General features: G+C 41.6%; 1 protein-coding gene across 3 annotated transcripts in view; it reads right to left on the bottom strand.

The window, feature by feature from the left end:
- PIP4K2A (phosphatidylinositol-5-phosphate 4-kinase type 2 alpha) overlaps window positions 1-20,408 on the bottom strand; it is a 163,424-nt gene that overhangs the window by 27,469 nt on the left and 115,547 nt on the right. For all 3 annotated transcript variants that reach the window (XM_081834660.1, XM_081834661.1, XM_081834659.1), the window contains 3 exons: window positions 17,433-17,530; window positions 15,333-15,429; window positions 1,861-2,013 (listed from right to left, as the gene is read on the bottom strand). In XM_081834660.1, the coding sequence (XP_081690786.1) occupies window positions 1,861-2,013; window positions 15,333-15,429; window positions 17,433-17,497 (315 nt within the window). In that variant the 5' untranslated portion in view covers window positions 17,498-17,530. The remainder of the gene's footprint in view (window positions 1-1,860; window positions 2,014-15,332; window positions 15,430-17,432; window positions 17,531-20,408) is intronic.

Genomic DNA, 20,408 nt, shown 5'->3' with positions numbered 1-20,408 from the left:
CATTCCTATCTTCTTTTGTGACGTGTATTTTAGATTGCAAGCCTGAAGGCTTTTTATTGCTTTTTATTGATCTGTAAGCTGCTCTAGGAGCCTTTTCTTCAAAAGAGGGTAAAAATGCCTTACATAGATAGATAAAGCCAAAAAGTGCTTCAAAAACAGGCATTCCTTATGTGTATTCCTTCCATATATATTTCAGATTGCAATAAAATCACTGCTTCCTGTATGGCTAATACATTGTATATGACCCTAATGATTGACATATAGTTGCTTTTTGGAATACAATGGTTGAAGTCATGCTCTCTTATCTAAAGCCATGTTGTTTAATCCCAGATGTAGCTGTGATCACTAAGGACTCATTTACATGGAACTGCAAAGTCAAATATGTGTCTGCTTTATCCTATGCACACATTCCAGAGAACCAGCCACACTTCTAGCTGCCTGACATGTGTTCCTGCAAGATAGGCTGCTAAATTAGTATGCCATAGATACATATACAAAATGGTCAGTGATTCCTATTATTTTGCCTCTACTATAGCAAAAATAGGTATATTTCACACATCAAAAACTGGGTCAAAAATAGTTGTTTCAAGTTAATATCAGACACTATTTCTGTAATTGTCAACTTTTAATTGTTCTGATTGTAATGTGATACACATATATCCATTTTAACTAGAATAGTAATGTTGAATTTGATGTTTTCATTTGTTAAAGTCAGGCACCTAAAAACTTCTAGGGTAAGTGCTAGATCTAACGTTAGCCTGCACTGCTTAACCAAATTTATATGGGTAAGGAGTTGACAGCAGCCATATTGACTGCCACTCATGGTATTAGGGTGAAAGCTAAAGTATCATGTAGGCACAGAAAAAAATTGGACAGAGGAGGTTGAAAGACAAAACACTCAAGCAAATAAATTTTGATGCTATTATGAGGGGAATCTTCCCAACTATAGCAAGCCAGCTACCGTAACTGATTTTATTAAGAACATTTTATACCCAGCCCCATCACTTGGTTCCTAGGTAGGTTAAATTAACATTTAAAACAACCCAAACAAAATAAGAGCAGATTGTAATATAAATGAAATACTCCAACACATCAATTGCAGCAGCTGGTTAACATCCCATAAATGACTGGGTAAACAGACAAGTGTTAATCTGGCACCAAAACGCTATCAATGTTGGTGCCAGCTGTACTTCCGGGGGGAGAATTCCATAATTGAGGCATCGTCACCAAAATCTTGGTGCCACCACTTAAAGTTTTCCTCTGGTGCTGAAAAACTAGATGGGACGCTTTCAAAGGACCTGAGCAGGCTGACATTTCAGGATGAGATGCAGACTTCAAAAATGTCTAGAGTTGTTTGTTTTAATGTAACAAAGGTAAAGGTAAAGGACCCCTGACAGTTAAGTCCAGTCGCGAACGACACTGGGGTTGCGGCGCCCATCTCGCTTTATTGGCCGAGGGAGCCGGCATTTGTCTACAAACAGTTTTTCTGGGTCATGTGGCCAGCATGACTAAGCCGCTTCTGGCAAAACCAGAGCAGCACACAGAAACGCCATTTCATAGAATCATAGAGTTGGAAGAGACCACAAGGGCCATCGAGTCCAACCCCCTGCCAAGCAGGAAACACCATTTACCTTCCCACCGGAGTGGTACCTATTTATCTACTTGCACTTTGACATGCTTTCAAACTGCTAGTCTCTGCCACTAATAATGTTTAAAATTTATGTACCAAAGTGTTGATTCAACTGAAAATACAGTGGCAAACCAACTCTAGTTTAAAACCTCTGTTTCCTGCATTATAAAAACTTCAGTCAATGTGTTTTTCCTCACAAGCCCACCCCCTTGAAACAAGAAATTAATTACCTGGTGATATTTCTTCAGTATATTGTGCATTTCTGCTACATCTTCACTTGTTATGGTTTTGATGACGTATCTTTTGTCGTAAGAGGTGTGAAATCGGGCGCCACTCCGTGCTTGGGAATCATTAGCAAGGGGACAACTTCTTGTCAGAGAATTCTGTCACGTTAAAAAAGGAGGAAAGCATCAGAACAAGACGTTAATTAAAACGTAAGATGTCTAGCTGGATCATACCATTGTCAAAACATGGGCACCTGGGGAAAAGGCTAAGGTGGGGAATCAATTTAGCAGTACCGTAATATCCTTAAAGCAGAACTATTATGGTACAAAAAAACCCTCGGGAAATGTGGTTTACTAGCAGCAGATTTAAATCAGGGCTGCACTGAATGTTCAGAAAGGACTTTGCTGGCGGGGGACGGGGGAGAGAAATGTTTCCATAGAAGACCTCCAGAAGTTTACTTTCGTGCCAGTTTGTCAGCAAAAAAGTAGCAAAGCAAACTGGTGCTCCAGAATGATACTGGGATGGTGGAGAGGGGAAGAATGCTCTAAGGGTAGATACCAGCTACACAAACACTTCCTCTGTTTTTGTGCCACTCCAGAAAAAAGTTGCCCAAGGGGGCTTTATTTTGCAGTGCAGAGTCTTGACAAAATGCCTTTTTGCCTCAACTCCAGCTTAAATTCACTAGTTAATGTCATGACCTACATGCCAAGAGTTAAGTGAACTGAAGTGCCTTTTGTTCTGCATTGCCGCATCCAAACAAGATTTGTTTCTCGAATTTTCTTCCAAGACAACACTATTTAATCAATCCCTGCGGTTGCTAGAATGAAAAAAGTTTAAGCGTTTCTGAAATTTACCCACTGCCACCTGCCTGCTACATTACTGGCAATGAACAGATATCTCCCCCTCTCGTCATATATAATGCAAGCTGAAATTTAATATATGCTTTTTAAAAAGCACAAAAGCAAGCATTGGATAAACAAATGCGCTGGTTTTTCTGCAAGACAGTCATTTTCAATACAATACAATACAGGTTCGAGCTTTGCAATTTAATACTGTGCTAGTCAAATGGTGCTAGTCTCAGCAAGTATCTCATCTTGGTATATTTTAAGAGCAAGAATTACAACAGCAGCACAGCGCAATGCATTTTATTTTCTCGATGCATCACTTTGTCCAAAGCAGCGTCATTCTGAAAGAATGAGGACGTGTTGAAAAAGGAGGTTTATTCCATCACAACATGGTGCCAAGAGTGTAGGTTCAGTTTTTAAAAAACTGAATCTTTATTTACATGTAGATCCCTTCAGTGGTGCTGTTATCATTAAATATGCAATAATCTGCATTCCAGGAAGGAGTCGGAATGGCTTAAGTAAGCAACATGAAACAATAAAAAATAATTGATAGGCACAGCAAAAAGGCTATCAGTATCAACTAATAATTTACTATAGAAGCCACTAACAAACACTCTTATAGATTTTATAAGTAGCAAGAGCCACAAGCCTGAAAATTGTTCTAGTCCCCACCCCAAAAACGATCACCACCACCAGTAAGAACCACATGTATATATATATTCAAGGATAGCAGTAACCTAAGATAAACGTGGCTAGCTGGCAAAATTATCTACTATTTATATTCAGTATCACCATCCTGTGTACATACGACACCAGAGGAAGCCTAGGACCCTAGCTGATTGGTCACTTGCTGTCCCCACCCCCACTCCCTTGAAGACAATACAGAAATGGTTCATTATGAACATGCTTTTGCCTTAGCTTTTGCCTGGGGAAGCTCCAGGGAAAAAACCCACTATACCACTGACATTTAGTACATTTCCAAGCACAATTCAAAGTGTTGTTGCTCACCTTTCAAGCCCTAAACGGCCTCGACTCAGTATACCTGAAGGAGGGTCTCCACCCCCTTTGTTCAGTCCAGTCCACTGAGGTCCAGCTCCAAGGGCCTTCTGGCAGTTTCCTCACTGCGAGAAGCGAAGTTACAGGGAACCAGGCAGAGGGCCTTCCTGGTCGTGGCACCCGCCTGGTGGAGCGCCCTCCCATCAGATGTCAAAGAAATAAAGAACTATCTGACTTTCAGAAGGCATCTGTAGGCAGTCCTGTTTAGGGAAGTTTTTAATGTTTGATATTTTATCGTGTTTGTAATATTCTGCTGGGAGCCGCCCAGAGTGGCTGGGAAGACCTGGCCAGATGGGCGGGGTATAAATAATAAATTAGTATTATTATGCTTTCATCTGCCAATTAGTACAACTAATTCTAGGATCTACAGCAAGTGTAGGATTGAGTTACAATATACGGTTTAATTTATTTCAGGGGTGACCTATTATTTCTCACTTGCTTTACCCTTGGACAACAAATAATAAAATATCCTGGATTGAAAGATTCTGGTTGATTAACTTTGATCCAGATCAGGATCTGTGTCACCCATATGCCTAATCAGCCTGGGTCCATGTTACAGGTTTGGAAGGAGAGAACAAGAACAGAACAACTGAGACCTGTGGGGTTTGAGAAGCTCCACTTCCTTACTTTCAGGAAATCCTGCAGCTCTTTGGTTTCAAAGTCAGGGAGATCAGAAGTGGTGATGACAGCTGATTATTAAAGCATGCAGGCCCCATGGAAGCACTTTCCAATTAGGCATAGATACCTATCATCCCTCACAAATCTCTATTTTTCTAGATCTATCAATAAACTAGGAATCAATCTTTTGCCTAAAGATCAATGCCTATAATACAGAACCATTTAATAACATATTCCAAAAAGCACAGAACAGTCAATCACGAGAGTATATAATGTTAGCAATTCCACAAATAGTCATGATGTATTAACCACAGGAATCCTGGAAATCCAGTTCTTTTTTAAAAACAACAACAACAACAAAAACCTGTATTATGATGTTTTCCCCCATGCTGATTTCAATATGTCATTTGGGACTGCTTTAGTCCTCAAATTATAGCTAACTGAAATTATTCCCTACAGAAAAATCAAAAGAAGATGAAGTGTCTCATCAAAACTCTTAAACCAGGGGTCAACAAACTTTTTCAGCAGGGGGCCAGTCCACTGTCCCTCAGTCCTTGTGGGGGGCTGGACTATATATTTTGGGGGGGGGGATGAACGAATTCCTATGCCCCACAAATAACCCAGAGATGCATTTTAAATAAAAGCAGACACTCTACTCATGTAAAAAACACCAGGTAGGCCCCACAAATAACCCAGAGATGCATTTTAAATAAAAGCACACATTCTACTCATGTAAAAACAAACTGATTCGCAGACCGTCCACGGGCCTTAGTTTGCTTACTCATGTCTTAAACTGACCATATGGTGCATTCAGTTAAACATACTTGGGATGTGAACTGTCATATCATGAGAATTTTCCCATGAGTTTTCTATAAAACATACTTCTTATCTTGCCAACTTTGACCAACACATCTAATAAGTTCTTTCTCCTAATTCATACTGTAGCTAATATTCTGGTGTCCATCAAACCACTACAAAAATCCATTTGTGTCTTCTATATATGAAGGTTTTGACATCTAGATCAAAATGTCATCTTTCATAACATCACCTTGGAAACAAAAATTATTCCACAAATTTGAAGGCTTGAGTATATCCAACTGATGGCTTGAAATTGGCACAGGAAAAAGCATCTAGACAAGATACAACATATTGTGGCAGCAATCTGGTGGCCAAACACCTTTTAAAAAACCTAAAAAACTCGATACCTTGCTTTATCCATCAGTTTCACTTAAACAACCTGAAACCCCCCCTCGAAAAAACCCCAAAGTTGACACTTCAACTTTTCTAGGCAGTTACGGCCACTTAACGTTTCTTATAAAAGTCTCAATAAGTTGGTTCATTAGCCGCAAAGTAGATCACAAGACAGCAATTCTGCACAACCTATAAAAGTACAGTAATGCAGTTTTAAAAGAAATTGGTCACTAGGCATTTTCACTAGAAAAACAAGGCATTTCAAAATCTGGAGGGAGGGGGACTGATCTTCTCCCACATGAGATCTATATGGCCAATACGTATCCTGACTTTGCATTGCCTAGTATCTCAGAATCCATTTCCACAAGTTCTAAGGTAGAAAATGCCTTCCCCTGCTGCCCAAGGACATCTGAGCCAGAACAAAGAAACCATAGGTGGGCATTTTGTTCCATTGCAGGAAGTTTCATCTGAAGTCAAATTGGAAGCCATGCTCTGAAAATTCTGGGGTCTCAGCTTTTCAAACGAAAGGCCTTTGACTGCCAAGACTGTTGGGCCTACAAGCAACCATATTCTGACACATCTGGTCTAAGGCCAGGCTGGGCAGAGCAATCAAGAGATTGTCTAGAAGAGGGGAATTTCTTCTCAGGATTAACTTTTAAAGGGGGTGGGGAGAGAAGGGAGAGGGTAGATTCCAGAACAGGTCACTGGTCTTAGATACGATGCCAAATGGGGGTGGGGGGTGGGGAGACAGGGAAAAAGAACAATGCCCAAAACTGGTTAAGAAAAACAGTATGTAAGGTATTGATGGCAAGCTTTGTTGGGGGACTTAGAATAGTGGGACCACGTGTTGAGATTTCTGCATCGTAGGGGGATGGACTAGATGACCCCCAGGATCCCTCCCAACTCAACAATTCTATGATTCCTAAGAGAACATCACCATCATCACCTACCTGCAAATGCATTAGCAGCCCAAGTTCAACCCACACTAAAAGTTCAGACTTGGCTATCCTCTTTTGCAGGTTTTCACTACTAATTTCTGTGTGTGTGTGTGTGTGTCAGAAGCAGAAGAGGTAATTTAGTGAGAAGGAAGAGACTGTGACAGTGAGCAGTGCAGAATTGGGGCAGAAGGTAGAGAGGAGGGGGGCAAGAGGCAGGGATAAAGCAGACTGCTGAAGAAACCAGGGAGTCTCTCCCTCGTGCTGCAACCAGCTCCCCTCCCACCTGGTCTCCCAGGGCCCAAAGAGGTATGTAAAGGGTGGAGCAAAGGCAGGCAAGATGACAGAGCATCAGACTGCTTAAGAAGGAACCAAGGGAGCTATGGGAAGGTGAGGACCTTCAGTCCTCCACAACTGCCTCATAGGGGCAAGTTCTACTGGGAAGAGTTGCCTGGCCTCTTTGAATAAAGAGTTAATTTCGCTGAAGCCATGTGAGTATTCCTCACCTTCTCCTGGCACCCATCTCTGGCACTAACTCATTAAGTAGTGGGGCCATCATAAAAGCTAAGGGGACAAGACCTACCCTGCCCCCTCATAATGGGGACTACTTTCAGATATTGAATGTAGTTGAGAGACATGCCAGCTTATTTCAAACTCACGACTATATCTATCCAATGGCTGCAACCTTCTTAGCAACCTTTGCTTGAAAATGTCACGATGTATTTGCAGAAGTCAATAAAAAGATTTTCCATGTGCACTGAGAACAGTCGAGCAAAAGCATTTGCTGAAGGTCATGAAATTTAAACTGACCTTTAACACTTACAACTTCAAACAAACCAAAACAGATGTCCCATGCCAGAGGCTGTACAGGCACTTGTTAGATCCAATGCATTATATGCCTGATGAAGCCAAAAAGGCCCAGCTTATTTTTTTCCAAAGAAATTTACAGCTTCTTTCCAACAGGTTTTTTTTTATTAAAAAAAATCTTTATTTGTTTTTCATTATTATTTAGTAATATTCTTGTATCTGCCTCTTCCTCTCTTAAGAGTCCAGGCAAAATTACGGTCTTAAAATCAACAGAGCAGAAAGGTTAGTGCGACATGCAATGGCAATTGTTCTGTTCAGTTCTATGTCCTTTGTGTTAAAGGCCCAAACACTGAGGGAAAAACCAAGAACTGGGGCGCTGCCACAGAAAAGGCCCAGCTCCGTGCCACCATCCCATGGGCCATGTCTTACAGGGTGACCAGGAGCAGGTTTTCCTTTTTTTTTTTTTTAATAAATATTTATTAAGATTTTAAATACAAATGCAAAAATAATAAACAATGTAACATGTATCATAACATAGTTTCATAGCTTCTTTGGACTCCCTCACGTCTCCCGTTCCCACTTACATCATTATAGATTTTTACCAGCAATTTATCATCTTGTTTGCGTTCTTATGTCCCGCTCATTTAAATATAATCTAATAATTCTCCAAAAAATTTATATTTTCCTCAATCTCACTTGTCATCCTAATTCCATCTAATTTAGTGGTGCTCAATTATTTATGATCTGGCATCCTTCTTAACATTCAACCAAATTACAGTCTTTTTGTAAATAAATCTTGAATTTCTTCCAGTCTTCTTCAACCTTCTCCTAGGAGCAGGTTTTCCCATGCCGATTGCAAGGCCAGTAAAAATTGCAAGGTGCTCTTTTAGATACTGGATCCGAAGACACTTAGGGCTTTGCAAGCTAATACCAACACCTTGAATTGGGCTCAATATCTCATTTCAGCATTGTAGTGCTTTAAGGATTGATGACATAAAACCCCATTTCATCCCACATATAATGACAGTTTGGTTGGTTGTAAGGCACTGTGGGTTGTCCCAAGCAAGATAAAGTGACTAACAAATTCAATATAACAACAACGATGATGATGATGATGATGATGATGATGATGATGATGCAAGATGTAGTAGAGTGACATAGTCCTCCAGGAAATTATCAGATCATGAATCACTGATGTCAGGTAATCCCAGACTAGGAACATCAATAGTTGGCAAACCAGGTAGATAGAGGTGGGCATGAGAATGCAGTCACTGAGGCTACTTGGATTTCAGGCAACCATTTGAAATAGAGGAATGTCACCTGTTCCTTCATTTGGAGTCCTACCCCATTCAGAACATATTGTCTACTCAATTCGCGCACTCAGGAACTACTTACCTGCAACACCCGCCTTATCAAGATTCGGATTCAGCCCTCATCCATTCCATTGCACAATTTCCCATGATTCAGACTGAGTAAAGTGTGCGCTTGGAACCACCTGCATATGGGTGGCACTGCACTCTGAATTCCCAGATGACTCCTCAGCAGTGATTTAGAGACAAGGTGGAACCCCTAAAGAACTGCCATGAGGCCATGCAGAAGCCCCACAATGCTACTTCCCTACGAAAAATCAATGGGAAAACATTCCCTACATCTCTCTCCCAATACAGGTCCCAATCAGGACAACCAAGGCTGTTTCAGTGCCATACCCAGGCCTGAAGCCGGATTAAAATGCATCTAGATTAGGGGTGGTGAAACTGAGGCCCGGAGGCCACTTACAGTCCTTCAACGGCCCTCCACATCCCTCAATGGCCCTAATCTGCACCCTGAGATTCTTGCCAGGCTGAAGTGAGCTTTTGAACTCTGATAATGCCTTATTTGTTTGTTTGTTTGTTTGGAGGATAGAGAGGTGGGTGAACCTGTATAGAAACTAGCCTATTGTATAAAGGTAAAATTCAGATTTGCCGCACAGCCCACTTTTGGCTCTGGCTGCTATTGGCATGCGGCTGGCTCTCAGGAGGTTATCCAGAAGGGAACATGGAGCTCAGCCTGGAAAATGTTCCCACCAACTGGTCTAGATAATTCAGCTGGCCAATCATCACCACCAGGGTAGGAGGCCAGTGAAACAACAGTAACAGAGGCAGAGAAGGCAAGCTGGGCACTGGGAGACAGGTGGGTCAAGATTTGGCATGAGGTATGCAAAAGAGAAAGGGACGCAGTGGCGCTGTGGGTTAAACCACAGAGCCTAGGACTTGCCGATCAGAAGGTCGGCGGTTCGAATCCCCGCAACGGGGTGAGCTCCCGTTGCTCGGTCCCTGCTCCTGCCAACCTAGCAGCTCAAAAGCACGTCAAAGTGCAAGTAGATAAATAGTGGGAAGGTAAAGTAGCAGAAAAAGAAGCAGGATGGAAATATAGCTTGGGAGCTGAGCAAAAACTGAAGTTCTGACATTAGCGATTTTCCTATAGTGTGGGGAGGGAGCGGCAGGGGGAACAGGGAGAATCCTTTACTACGTAAGCCCCACAGCTGGTAGAAAGTCTTAGTGTTTCCCTGCACAAGCTGGTTACTCAGAGAGGCATTATAAGATGCCTTCCGTCCTGTGACATGTGCTATCTTAACATTTCTCAATGAAAATTTCAAGCAGCAGGAGCAGCGTGGGGACAGAGGAAAAGCCACCTCATTTCCCTTTGAAGTTTATCTGCACTATGGGAGTTTAGGGATTAGCAACAGACTCCAAGAGGGTAGGAAGGATTTAAAGGTCAATTTAATTAGCCCACTCTAATCTCCAATATTTTATACTCTCGTTGGCATATTAATATCATTAAATTATAATTGCTCTTTTCACAAGACTAAAGATTATTTATGCAATCGCGCAATATATTTAATCTACATACTGAGTATGTCAAAAGTGATCCTAAAAAGGGAGTTAGAAAAAAATGCAGTAGAGGAAATCTTTTTCTTCACAGGTGAAGAAATGGATGATAAAGCTGGATATTTTTTAAAAAAACTTTTTAGAAAGGTTAGGGTTAAGTAGAAATGACAGATACATCATTCTGTCTTTAAATTACAAATAATTGCTGGTTTGACTTGTATCTGACAAGAGGTGAGATGCATCAGGGTAAAATCTGGGATAAAATTCTTGGTAGATGCTCTGATCTTACATTGCCATCTTTACAATGGCCCTTTTAAATAACTTCAGTGCACTAAAGTCCTCAAAAGGGAATCTTATAACAAGTTTTCCATAATGCAAAGGGCTGCTACCTTTCTCTCTGAAAATATGATTATCAAGGAATACTACGAGCACAAAACATGAATCATAGAACTGTGGGTTTATCATCAGAAGGGAGACCAGAGCTTGGTGTTCTCTAGAGCAGAGATGCTGGCAGGCACTATCCCAGTCTACACAATGGATGGAAGATGTCATGGATGGCAAGGCATCAATGGGCATTTTGTAATAAAATTGTTTAAAGCCCACATAGTGCCTTTTCTAATCAAAGACACTAAGAGCCCAATGCACAACATCTCAGGAAGTTTAGTACTAAACTGGGAGATCTCTACTCTCAAATAGAAAATCAACAACTCTGAAGAAATGGCCTTGCATACAGTGGTTCCTCTGGTTATGAACTTAATTCGCTCCGGAGGTCCGTTCTTAACCAGAAACCGTTCTTAATCTGAGGTACCACTTTAGCTAATGGGGCCACTGCTGCTGCTGGCTCATGATTTCTGTTCACATCCTGAGGTAAAGTTCTTAACCCGAGGTACTACTTCCGGGTTAGCCGAGTCTATAACCCAAAGTGTTTGTAACCTGAGGTGTTTGTAAAGCGAGGTACCACTGTATTTGGAATATGAAAAATGCTGGACATCATATGAGTATCTGATTTCACAAAGGTAGTATTAAGGTAGAGATCAGCAGTTTGTTCCATTTCTCTTACAAATATGTGAGGAGAAGGTGGCCATCTTAGATTTCTGCTCCCTGAACAAGTTCACTGAGAGTGCAAAACTATTTCAAGTATATAAGTGAACTCTTGATTTTAAGAGATAAAAATATGGTCCCTAGATGAAAATAATAGAACTGCCGTTCACCCTCTTATACCCTGAGAAACCTTTGCTGGTATCTTAATTGAGACAGGAAACTCACAATATGTTTTGTGAAGCAGCTGATTTTTTAAAAACAAACAGATGTTTTGCTATTTCTTTGTGAGCAAACTGATTAAACCCAGTAAGCCTTTTGCCTGATAAAGGTCAAAGTCATCTGCTAATGACTGTCCTACTTTTATGGCAGTGGTCTGACAGCTATTGATTAGGTCTCTCACTGGAGTGAAGAACATTAACAAGCACATTCTAAAAATCAAGACCATTTAGCCCTCTCCCGTTATATAAACTTTCAATAAACAAAACATTTTGCAGCACCTTCAAAAACTATTCAGGAAGCAATTCTAAGCATGCTGACTTGGAAGAAACACCACTGAGACCAGAACGTCTTGATTTCAAACGAGAGAGTGAGTTTGGGACATTTGTGAATTTGGGCTTAAACTATTTAGAGTAACTGGAGCCAGATGCCCCTGTTCTTATACAGAGATTAAGCACAACAATTCACACAATTTGAACTGCTGGTTAGGAAATAAGACACCAATTCATTTCTTTAAGTGCAGGAGGCGATTCCGAAACTTCAGTGCTTGCAAGTGTTCCATAAAATGGATTTCAGATCTGAGTGTAATAGCCGCAACTTACACACAGTCCTAATTCTGAAAAGTTCATGTTACAAACACATTATGTCTAGCCCCTGGAACAATTTATCAAGGACATCTACTGTAGATTCCAAGCAAAGGCATTTGGGGAGAACAGTTGTTTTAATTACACCGACATGCCCTATTAAACAAACCAGGAAGTGTGCCATTTTACCCATGTTCATCTTGCACAGTGCTCAGCGATAACAGCGATAATAGCTGAGAATGAATTCTGGTTGGCATTTGCAAGCCATATTTTTCAAGTAATTGAAATTAGAGTTACTATAAATTATGGGTGTAGAGAGAATCCATTTGCCACCAAAGCTCTGTTGTATGACCATCAGCCTTACATGTAGAAGGAGGTCGCAGGTTTAAACTACACACTACACTTGATCTTAGCCCAAAGGCCGAGAAGTGATACACAGGTTTAAAGACTGTTATCTTAGTATGGGGCTGGAAATGTCCCTTGTGGCTAGAGTCACTGCTAGTCAGCATGGACCACTAGTTTCAACTAGTGGGTTGGGACCCACAAGTGGGTTACGGCCTGAATCCGAGGTGGGTTGCAATGCAACAGGAGCACCACACCATGCAAATATATGGTAAAATATTGAGAAATGGGTCACCAATTGCATGTTTGGGTTAGAAGTGGGGCCCGAGTCTGAAAAGGTTGAAGGAAAGACTAAGCTAGATAGACCAATGGCCTGGCTTTCTATGGACCAGTCAGAATGGCCAATGCTGGACCAATAGCTTGGCTCTGGTTAAAAGAAGCTGCATATATCCTGGTTAGACAAACAATCTTACTTCCTATCTCTGTAAACCATCTCGGCTGCCTTAACAGAAGCCATCTGTGCACATCATTGGGCTAGAAACAAATCCAGCTTCTCTCCCCCCACCCCCAAATATTGTAATATGTAGAAAACGTTAACATTCAGTGCTTCAAAAAGGAAGAATGGAGCAAGTTGACTTGCATGCGCTTTTGCAAGCACTCCCTTTTTCAATCTGCAATGCTACTATAGCCATACTATATTGTGTGTCAGAATGGCAGTGGTTATCAGAGCACTTCAGCTGACTGTGAAACAAAAGGAAGTGGTAATTTCAGAAGCAGGGGGGGTGGGGAGGTGCAAAGCAGAAGTTGCAAGCATGTGCTTGTGTTTCCCTTCTGGCTGAATAACACATTTCTCAAGAGGAAAAGGCTTCTATTTAAGTTACAGCTGTTAAAATTTTAGCTCGATGTTTTCAGATGAAACGTTATTTCCCCTATTGAGGAGAATGCCTCTCTGAATGTTACTTGGAACCAGAAATTCCTAAGACTGCAACTTGCAACAAAGGAGGGGAACAGCCATTACTTATTAATACAGGGTACCTCGGGTTACAAACACTTCAGGTTACAGACTCCGCTAACCCGGAAGTAGTACCTCGGGTTAAGAACTTTACCTCAGGATGAGAACAGAAATCGTGCGGCGGCGGAGCAGCGGCAGCAGGAGGCCTTGTTAGCTAAAGTGGTACCTCAGGTTAAAAACAGTTTCAGGTTAAGAACGGACCTCTGGAACGAATTAAGTTCGTAACCAGAGGTACCACTGTGTAAGCAATGCCAATTGCATAGAACCAGGAGGGGCTAGTAATGAACTACTGGTTGGAAAAGGTGTAGGAACATCTTACTGCTTAGCTCTTAAGACAAAATGTACATTGATTATTTAGATTATTTAAATACATGAGTCCCACCCCCTTCGGTCTAAGTCACTTGCAAGTTGCCTCGGGGCAACTTTAGCTTGAAGGCCCTTTTTGCAATACTTTAAATTAAAACCCCAACCTCTTAGGCAATTGGAGAAACATCAAATATCAACCCCCTTCATTATTTTAAGGATGACTCATCAGGATCACTGATGGCAGACATGATGGTTAAGTTCCTTACCGTAATATCAGCAGTTGGTCAGTGTTAAAGGATTCAAGTAACCCAGTGATCCCCCACTTATGCTCCCCAAAATCACCTGCTTTGCCACCATGAGAAAAGACTCCTCAGCTACTGCCTTCTCTCATAACGTGTTGCTGAGTCTAGACACACTGCCTTTGGGAGTCATTTTACTAATACCTTGACAAGTTTTGCTGCTGATATATGATTTGGAACTCTCCCAGGCAAAAGCTCACGAAATGGCCACCCCTTCTCCACACATTGGTATCCTGTATCTCAGTCACAATGATTTCTCAATCTAATAAGCATAAGACTTATCGGTAAAAAAACAACCACCCACAAGAAACCAACGGATATGACACAGAAGCATAAACAGCAGTAAGGACCACACCCTCTTGAATGTTAAGGGGGAAAGTGTTTTCCATGGTCCTCTAAAAATAAAGAGGGAGCCTGGCAGATGTTCTGAGGGAGGGAGGTTCCAGGGGCAAGGCGTCAGAAGTGGCTCCTTCCTTCTTGCTGCTACCCCCTTCACCCCAGAAAGTGGGCACCCTGAGCAGGTTCTCTGAAGATGACCTCGGCAATCAAGCAGATCCATATAGGAGCTTATTGTAAGATTCTTCATTGCACTTATTAAACATTAGTGTTTTGGTTTTTTTTAGCTTAACCTTGTAGTTTAGCTAAATACATTTTTATTTTACTAGCTCTCGGAGTCTTTATCGCTGCAGGTATTTGTACACGGACCATATTAAATGACAAAGAGGAAACAAATGGAAGGAAAGTTAAACAAACTGAAAAGTGTAAAAATATGTCAGCAAGGCAAATCATTTCCACAATGAGGGAAGGAGCATTTGTTACCCACATAGGATTTCAGAATACTTCTGAGGAAGCCCACGCTAAACAAGTTTGTGGAACAAAACAAAAAATTCTGATGATATGAACACAGTGTACCTACTTCCGACGCTAAAACTGTGCCATTAGGACTTTCCTTATATCTCTCTAATAAAGTTTTGCTAAGGTTACACACCAAGGCACAGAAACTGTAGATATTGCTCTTCAGGTCTTCATCCTCATTCCTCCATCAGCTGTTGCCTAAGGTTATCCCTCCTGCCGTGGGGCAAAGTCAGGCCTGCTGATCACCACAGGCATGGAGGGAAGATAAGCAAGAGGTCTGATGGAGGAATAGCAGCTGCAACACAATTTAAATGTACGAGTATCAAGTGTGGATCAGGCAGTCCCAACCACAGGCAGTGATAGAGCACATTCATGAAATAGGGGCACTTAATTACCATCAAATAATGATCCCAAATCAGGTCTTTGCCTAGACTTTCCCCCTCCTGCTTGCAGCCTGTAAAGCTGGAAATCATCAATATTGTTTATTAAGGTAGAAAGCCTACCTGAAAATCCTGATCATCAATTGCAAACCTCTCTCGCAGATTACGAAAAACCATTGGACAATATTCTTTGAATTTGAAATGGCTTGGCATATTTTCTCTGAAACAGAAGATTTGGGGGGGAACTTGCTAAGAATTTATAAAGATAAACCTGCAGAAGTAAGCTTTCTCCCCTACAAGACCAAGTACCTTCCAAAACAGCAACAGTTACTATAATACAGAACACTGTAAATTTACATCAAAATGCATTAAACAGAACTGTAACAAACCTCTGAACCGAACATCATATTTTGCTCAAGAACTTAATGTGTTATATTTTGCCCAAGAATTCCCCTAGAAGGTCCAAACTAGCTAGATAAAGTGAGGCCTGTGTCATGAGCAATTTAAAAAAACAACACCTAGCACAGCAGTGCCCAACATTTGGTCCATCTAGCCTAATGTTGTCTACTTAGATTGAGATAAGCAATCCAAAGTCTCCAGAAAAGGCCTTTTCCAGCTCAACTAATCCAGTGCCCTCCCAACTCCCATCAGCCCCAGCCAGCATGAAGAATAATCAGGGATCATGGAAGTTGTATTCCAGAAACATCAGGAAGGCTGCCAGGAATCAGGAAGGCTGCCAAAAACTGAACTTGCAATGGCAGTGGGGGGTGGGAATTCATAGATCAGTGGCAGAACACATGCTCTGCATACCCCCCCCCCCAAAAAAAAGTGGTGCCACATCCAATCACTGGTATCTCCTGGTGGAACAAGGAAAAACTCCTTTAAAATCTGGAGAACTGCTGTCAGGCAGTGCAGAACTAGAGAAGCTTAACAACATGGATAGCTCAGTTGGTTACTGCATGATGCTGATAATGCCAAGGTTGCAAGTTCGATACCCATAGTCTAAGTGATTAGGATGCTGTTTACTGCACTAACTCTTTTGGCAGCTTCTAGTACTGTCGGTTATAACAGGGAAATGAGGAGGATGCACCTAATGAACGCCTGCAAAATGAAAGTGCATTCTTCTGCTATTTGGGGGCACAAAAGGCCAGAGATGTTTGCTGTTAGTATCTCAAAAACACCCATTCCAACCTCTGCAGGGAATCATGCAGGGCCAGCGGGTAAGCTCATATGGAAATCTAGAGTGTTATGATAGCTTTAAGCTCATCTAGCTAGACTTGCATGCCCCTTTAATGAAACCAAGGTCCTAAGGTGCCAGTGCTTACCAGTGCCTCACCATGGTTGGTGACAGGCAAACTGCTTGAAGATTAAATCCAGGCAAGCCTGCATTAGTAGCTGTTGGCAGGCCCTGATATGCAGGAAGGGAAAGGATTTCCACTGACCGCATCAGCTTCCCCTGGTTAAGCAGGTTCTCAGCCTGGGGGCAGAACCTGGATCCATCGGTGAGCCTGCAACTTCAGACAGAGCACCAACCTCATTTGCAGGACTCAGACCTAGCAAAGAGACATTCATGCCTTCATGCTTGGTGAGACAAGTCTAGTCTAGTCTACTGCACTGTAATGGCAGCTGCTCTTCACAGAAGATGCAGTTCATCATCTGATGGCATTTCATCAGACATACATTATACTACTGCTCCAGTTGCCCATTTACTTCTAGAAGAGACCTATGCTAGCCTCGCCTTATAAAACTCTAGAGGCAAATGGGCCTAAACCTCCTCTGCTCTTGAATTGCCTTCCTTTAAGCAGGATGTGAAGGAGCTAGAAAGGATCTTTTCCTCCCTCCTCCGTTCTGTTATCCTGATGCACTGCAGAGCACGTCAGGACTGAAAGAGCAATTATGTTCCTGCCTTCGCTATTGTCAAGGAGGCTGCAGTTCCCATGGGCCATCGCTTCAGTCCCATCACCCTCTGCAGCGTGTTAAGACGACAACATCTGGAGGGCACCATGTTGGCCTTCTCTGCATTAACAAATACCACTTTTTGACATGCAGATGTTCCAGTAAGTTTGTAGTCACAGTTCGACATAAGATACTTACAGAAAACTGTATGCCATATGACAAAAAATGCAGTAGGTCGTGCCTATACTGTCTAAGCTTGTTACAAATGACTGAATCACATAAACCATATTATAAACCAAACTAAAAACAACTAACTGCTTCACTTACTTGTTGAAAAGGTGATTGTCCACTTTTATCTTGGAATATGCTTTGAAGTCATCTGGCATCAACATAACAGGGATCTGAACATGGCTCAGTTCATTGATCTATGTGAGGGGAGGAGAAAATTTGAATTAGCAGATTCGTCGAGGAAAACCGATAGTAGAGCAGGATATAACAAAATAGTTTCAATGGTGGGACCAAGTCTATGAAGTCTCCTAGCTCAGATTAGACAGGTAACCTCCTTGTTGAAGTGCAGGTGGGTGACTAAGGCTTGCAGCACACATTTTAAAGTAGTGTTACATTAATTGTTAATTGTCTATGGATTGTTTTTATGCATGTAGCTTAGAATGCAAATGATTGAGCAGCATATTAATGCTTAAAATAAAATGGTAAGCCAGTTGACGTTCCTAACCCAGGAGATCCTTTATTCCCAAATCCATAGCAGTAGAACCAATTTTATAAGCAGGGCAATTTACAACTGTTGTGTTTAAAAACAGAATGAAGTACTGTTAACAACAGAGTTATTCCTGCAGCTCTGTAACTCCAATTTGGAGATCTAGCACTCCCCCCCCCAAGAAACTTAAAAATGATTTCCCTTTTATGAATAAGCTTGTTTCATATCCCTTTATGTCTGTTCAGCATACCTCCAACTTTTCCTGCTTACTACTAAAGTGACATTTTACATCACATACACAACTGACATTTCCCCCCCAGCAGACTCACTCATTACAGAAGGTATGAATGGCACAGAAGCTTGCCTAACTGCATAGAGATAGCTTGGAACTGAACACAATGGAGACAGGCACAGCGAGGCAAGCTTTGAGAAGCCTTTGTTCTCAGGCCTTGCTCAAAACCACATCTTCAATTAAAGTGATGGTCAACAGAAACTGAAGAAGACTCTATTGTTTCAAGGTTTTTGGTGCCTGGCTTTGAAGACTGGGAGGAGCCAGACAAAGCTGAACCATTCTGTGCCATAGTGTAGAACGATGGTTTTGTCTTATCTGGTGAAGTGCAATTTGCATGAAAAACAATGGTTACTGTGTACTATGTTGCTACAAATCAGAAAGAGTACTTTTATAAGGGATAGGACCCTCCTATATCCTAAGGAAATGGTCTTGAATATGATAATGGTAAATTTTGGTAGGGAAGAATGCTTTTGTTCAGAGGCAAAGCAATTGTTTTGTGTGCTAAAAGCCCAGGATTTTTAATTCAAAGGATCTCAAGGTAGCAGGACTGAGAAATACCTTTGCAAGTGGCCCAACTCTGCCTAAGACAACTTCACTTGTGCAAAAGCCCTGGCCAGACTAACCAATCTGGTAAACATTTTCAGGTCTCCATTGCCCACAAGAACCACAGCGGCATCTGAGGATGAGACACCAGAAGCACCTTGATAAGTCAGAAAAGGGTGAATGTAGTCTGAATGTTTGTGTGTGTGATAAATTAAGAACTGTAACATACCATAATAACTATTAGTGTACAAAGTAAGTTCTATGAACTGTATTTAAAAAAATTACAGTTCACATGCTTTGGGATCCCTTTTAGAATCCAAGCTATCTGAAGTGTGCCAAAATGCTAAATCTGTGTTCTTACTTCAATCTAAAATCTTTTCAGACATCCAGATGCAACCACTCTCCAGCTGTTTGAGGATCTAATTTGGGCATACTGTCTGGAAAGTTTTTTCCATGTTTAGATAACATATGTCCAGATGTTAAGTAAACCCTGTTTTGTAAAATTCAGAACATAGCTTCTAGGATGGGAAGACTATAACATCTATTGTTGCCCTATAAACCCTTTGTATTAAGTGAATGCACATTGAGCAAAGGAAATCTTATTTCTACTTCAAAGTTGTAAATCAGAGCAGGCCTAGCAGTTCGTGCAAGACAACTAACAGATCTATAATAGCTATAGTTAATCTGACTGTCCTTCATAGGGAAGTGTAACTCCTCGTTTTTAAAACAAGCAAATCACAGTCTGGTTCCAAGAAGAGCGCATGTGTACATGCGCGCGTGCACACACACACGCACTGCCTTTGTTTTTCAATACAAGGGGTTGGGAACATTTTAAATTCATGCACAAGCAACAGTTGGGTGTGTGTATCACATGACAGTGGTGGATGTCCCCAGAGGCAATTAAGTTGGCAAGGCCAGAGGCAAAAGTGAGGACAGCAACAGATGCAATTCTTAACTTTGTACAGTAGGCTACATTCAGTAGACATTACAAGCCAGAGGTTTCCACACACCTCTACCACCAATCTCTCCCATCCACCATCTAATGGGTTGGCCACTGCTACATCTGGTGGTCTGCAATTCCATTTCCATATGGCTTAGGCCTAGGCTATCTGAAAGACCATATTCTCCCTTATGAACCTGCACAGGGTCTGAGATCTTTGGGTGAGGCCCTTCTCTCAGTCCCATCACTCTTCTAGGCACATTTGGTAGGGCCTTCTCAGTGGCTGCTCCCAGACTTTGGAATTCCGTTAATGGAGAGGCTAGTCTGGCTTCCTTTTTGTTGTCCTTTTGCCAGCAAGTGAAGATTTGTCGTGCTCTGGCAGGCTTTGGGGAATTGACTGCTTTTAAGGAAAGGGCTTTTAATAGTGCTGTGCTGTTGTTGTTTTTACTGCCTGCATTTCAACAGATTTGTTTTTACATTGTTTTAATTCTATTGTAGTTTAATTACTTTTTAACTATTATCTTTCATATGCTCTTAGCTATCTGTGTTTCAACCCCATATACAATTGTGAATGTAGGGTATAACTCTAAAATACAGAATTTAAACTGACAGATGATGATTTGTGAAGAAGATCAAAACCTTGGAAGTGAATTCTGCTGAGTTTCACTGGACAATTCAAACCACTGCGAAGTGTGAACGAGCAAGAGTGAAACACGATTGGGTCAAAAATCACAGCTGCTTCGTTTCTGCTGCTGTCGCCATGCGGCCAGCAGTTAAGTCATGGTTTGGCTTCAGTGTCCAGACCTGACCTCG

This window comes from Podarcis erhardii (genome assembly GCF_964252035.2).
Source record: "Podarcis erhardii genome assembly, chromosome: 12".
Lineage (NCBI taxonomy): Eukaryota > Metazoa > Chordata > Lepidosauria > Squamata > Lacertidae > Podarcis > Podarcis erhardii.
The sequence above is the reverse complement of the archived record's forward strand: the minus strand, read 5'-3'. Positions and strand labels throughout refer to the sequence as shown.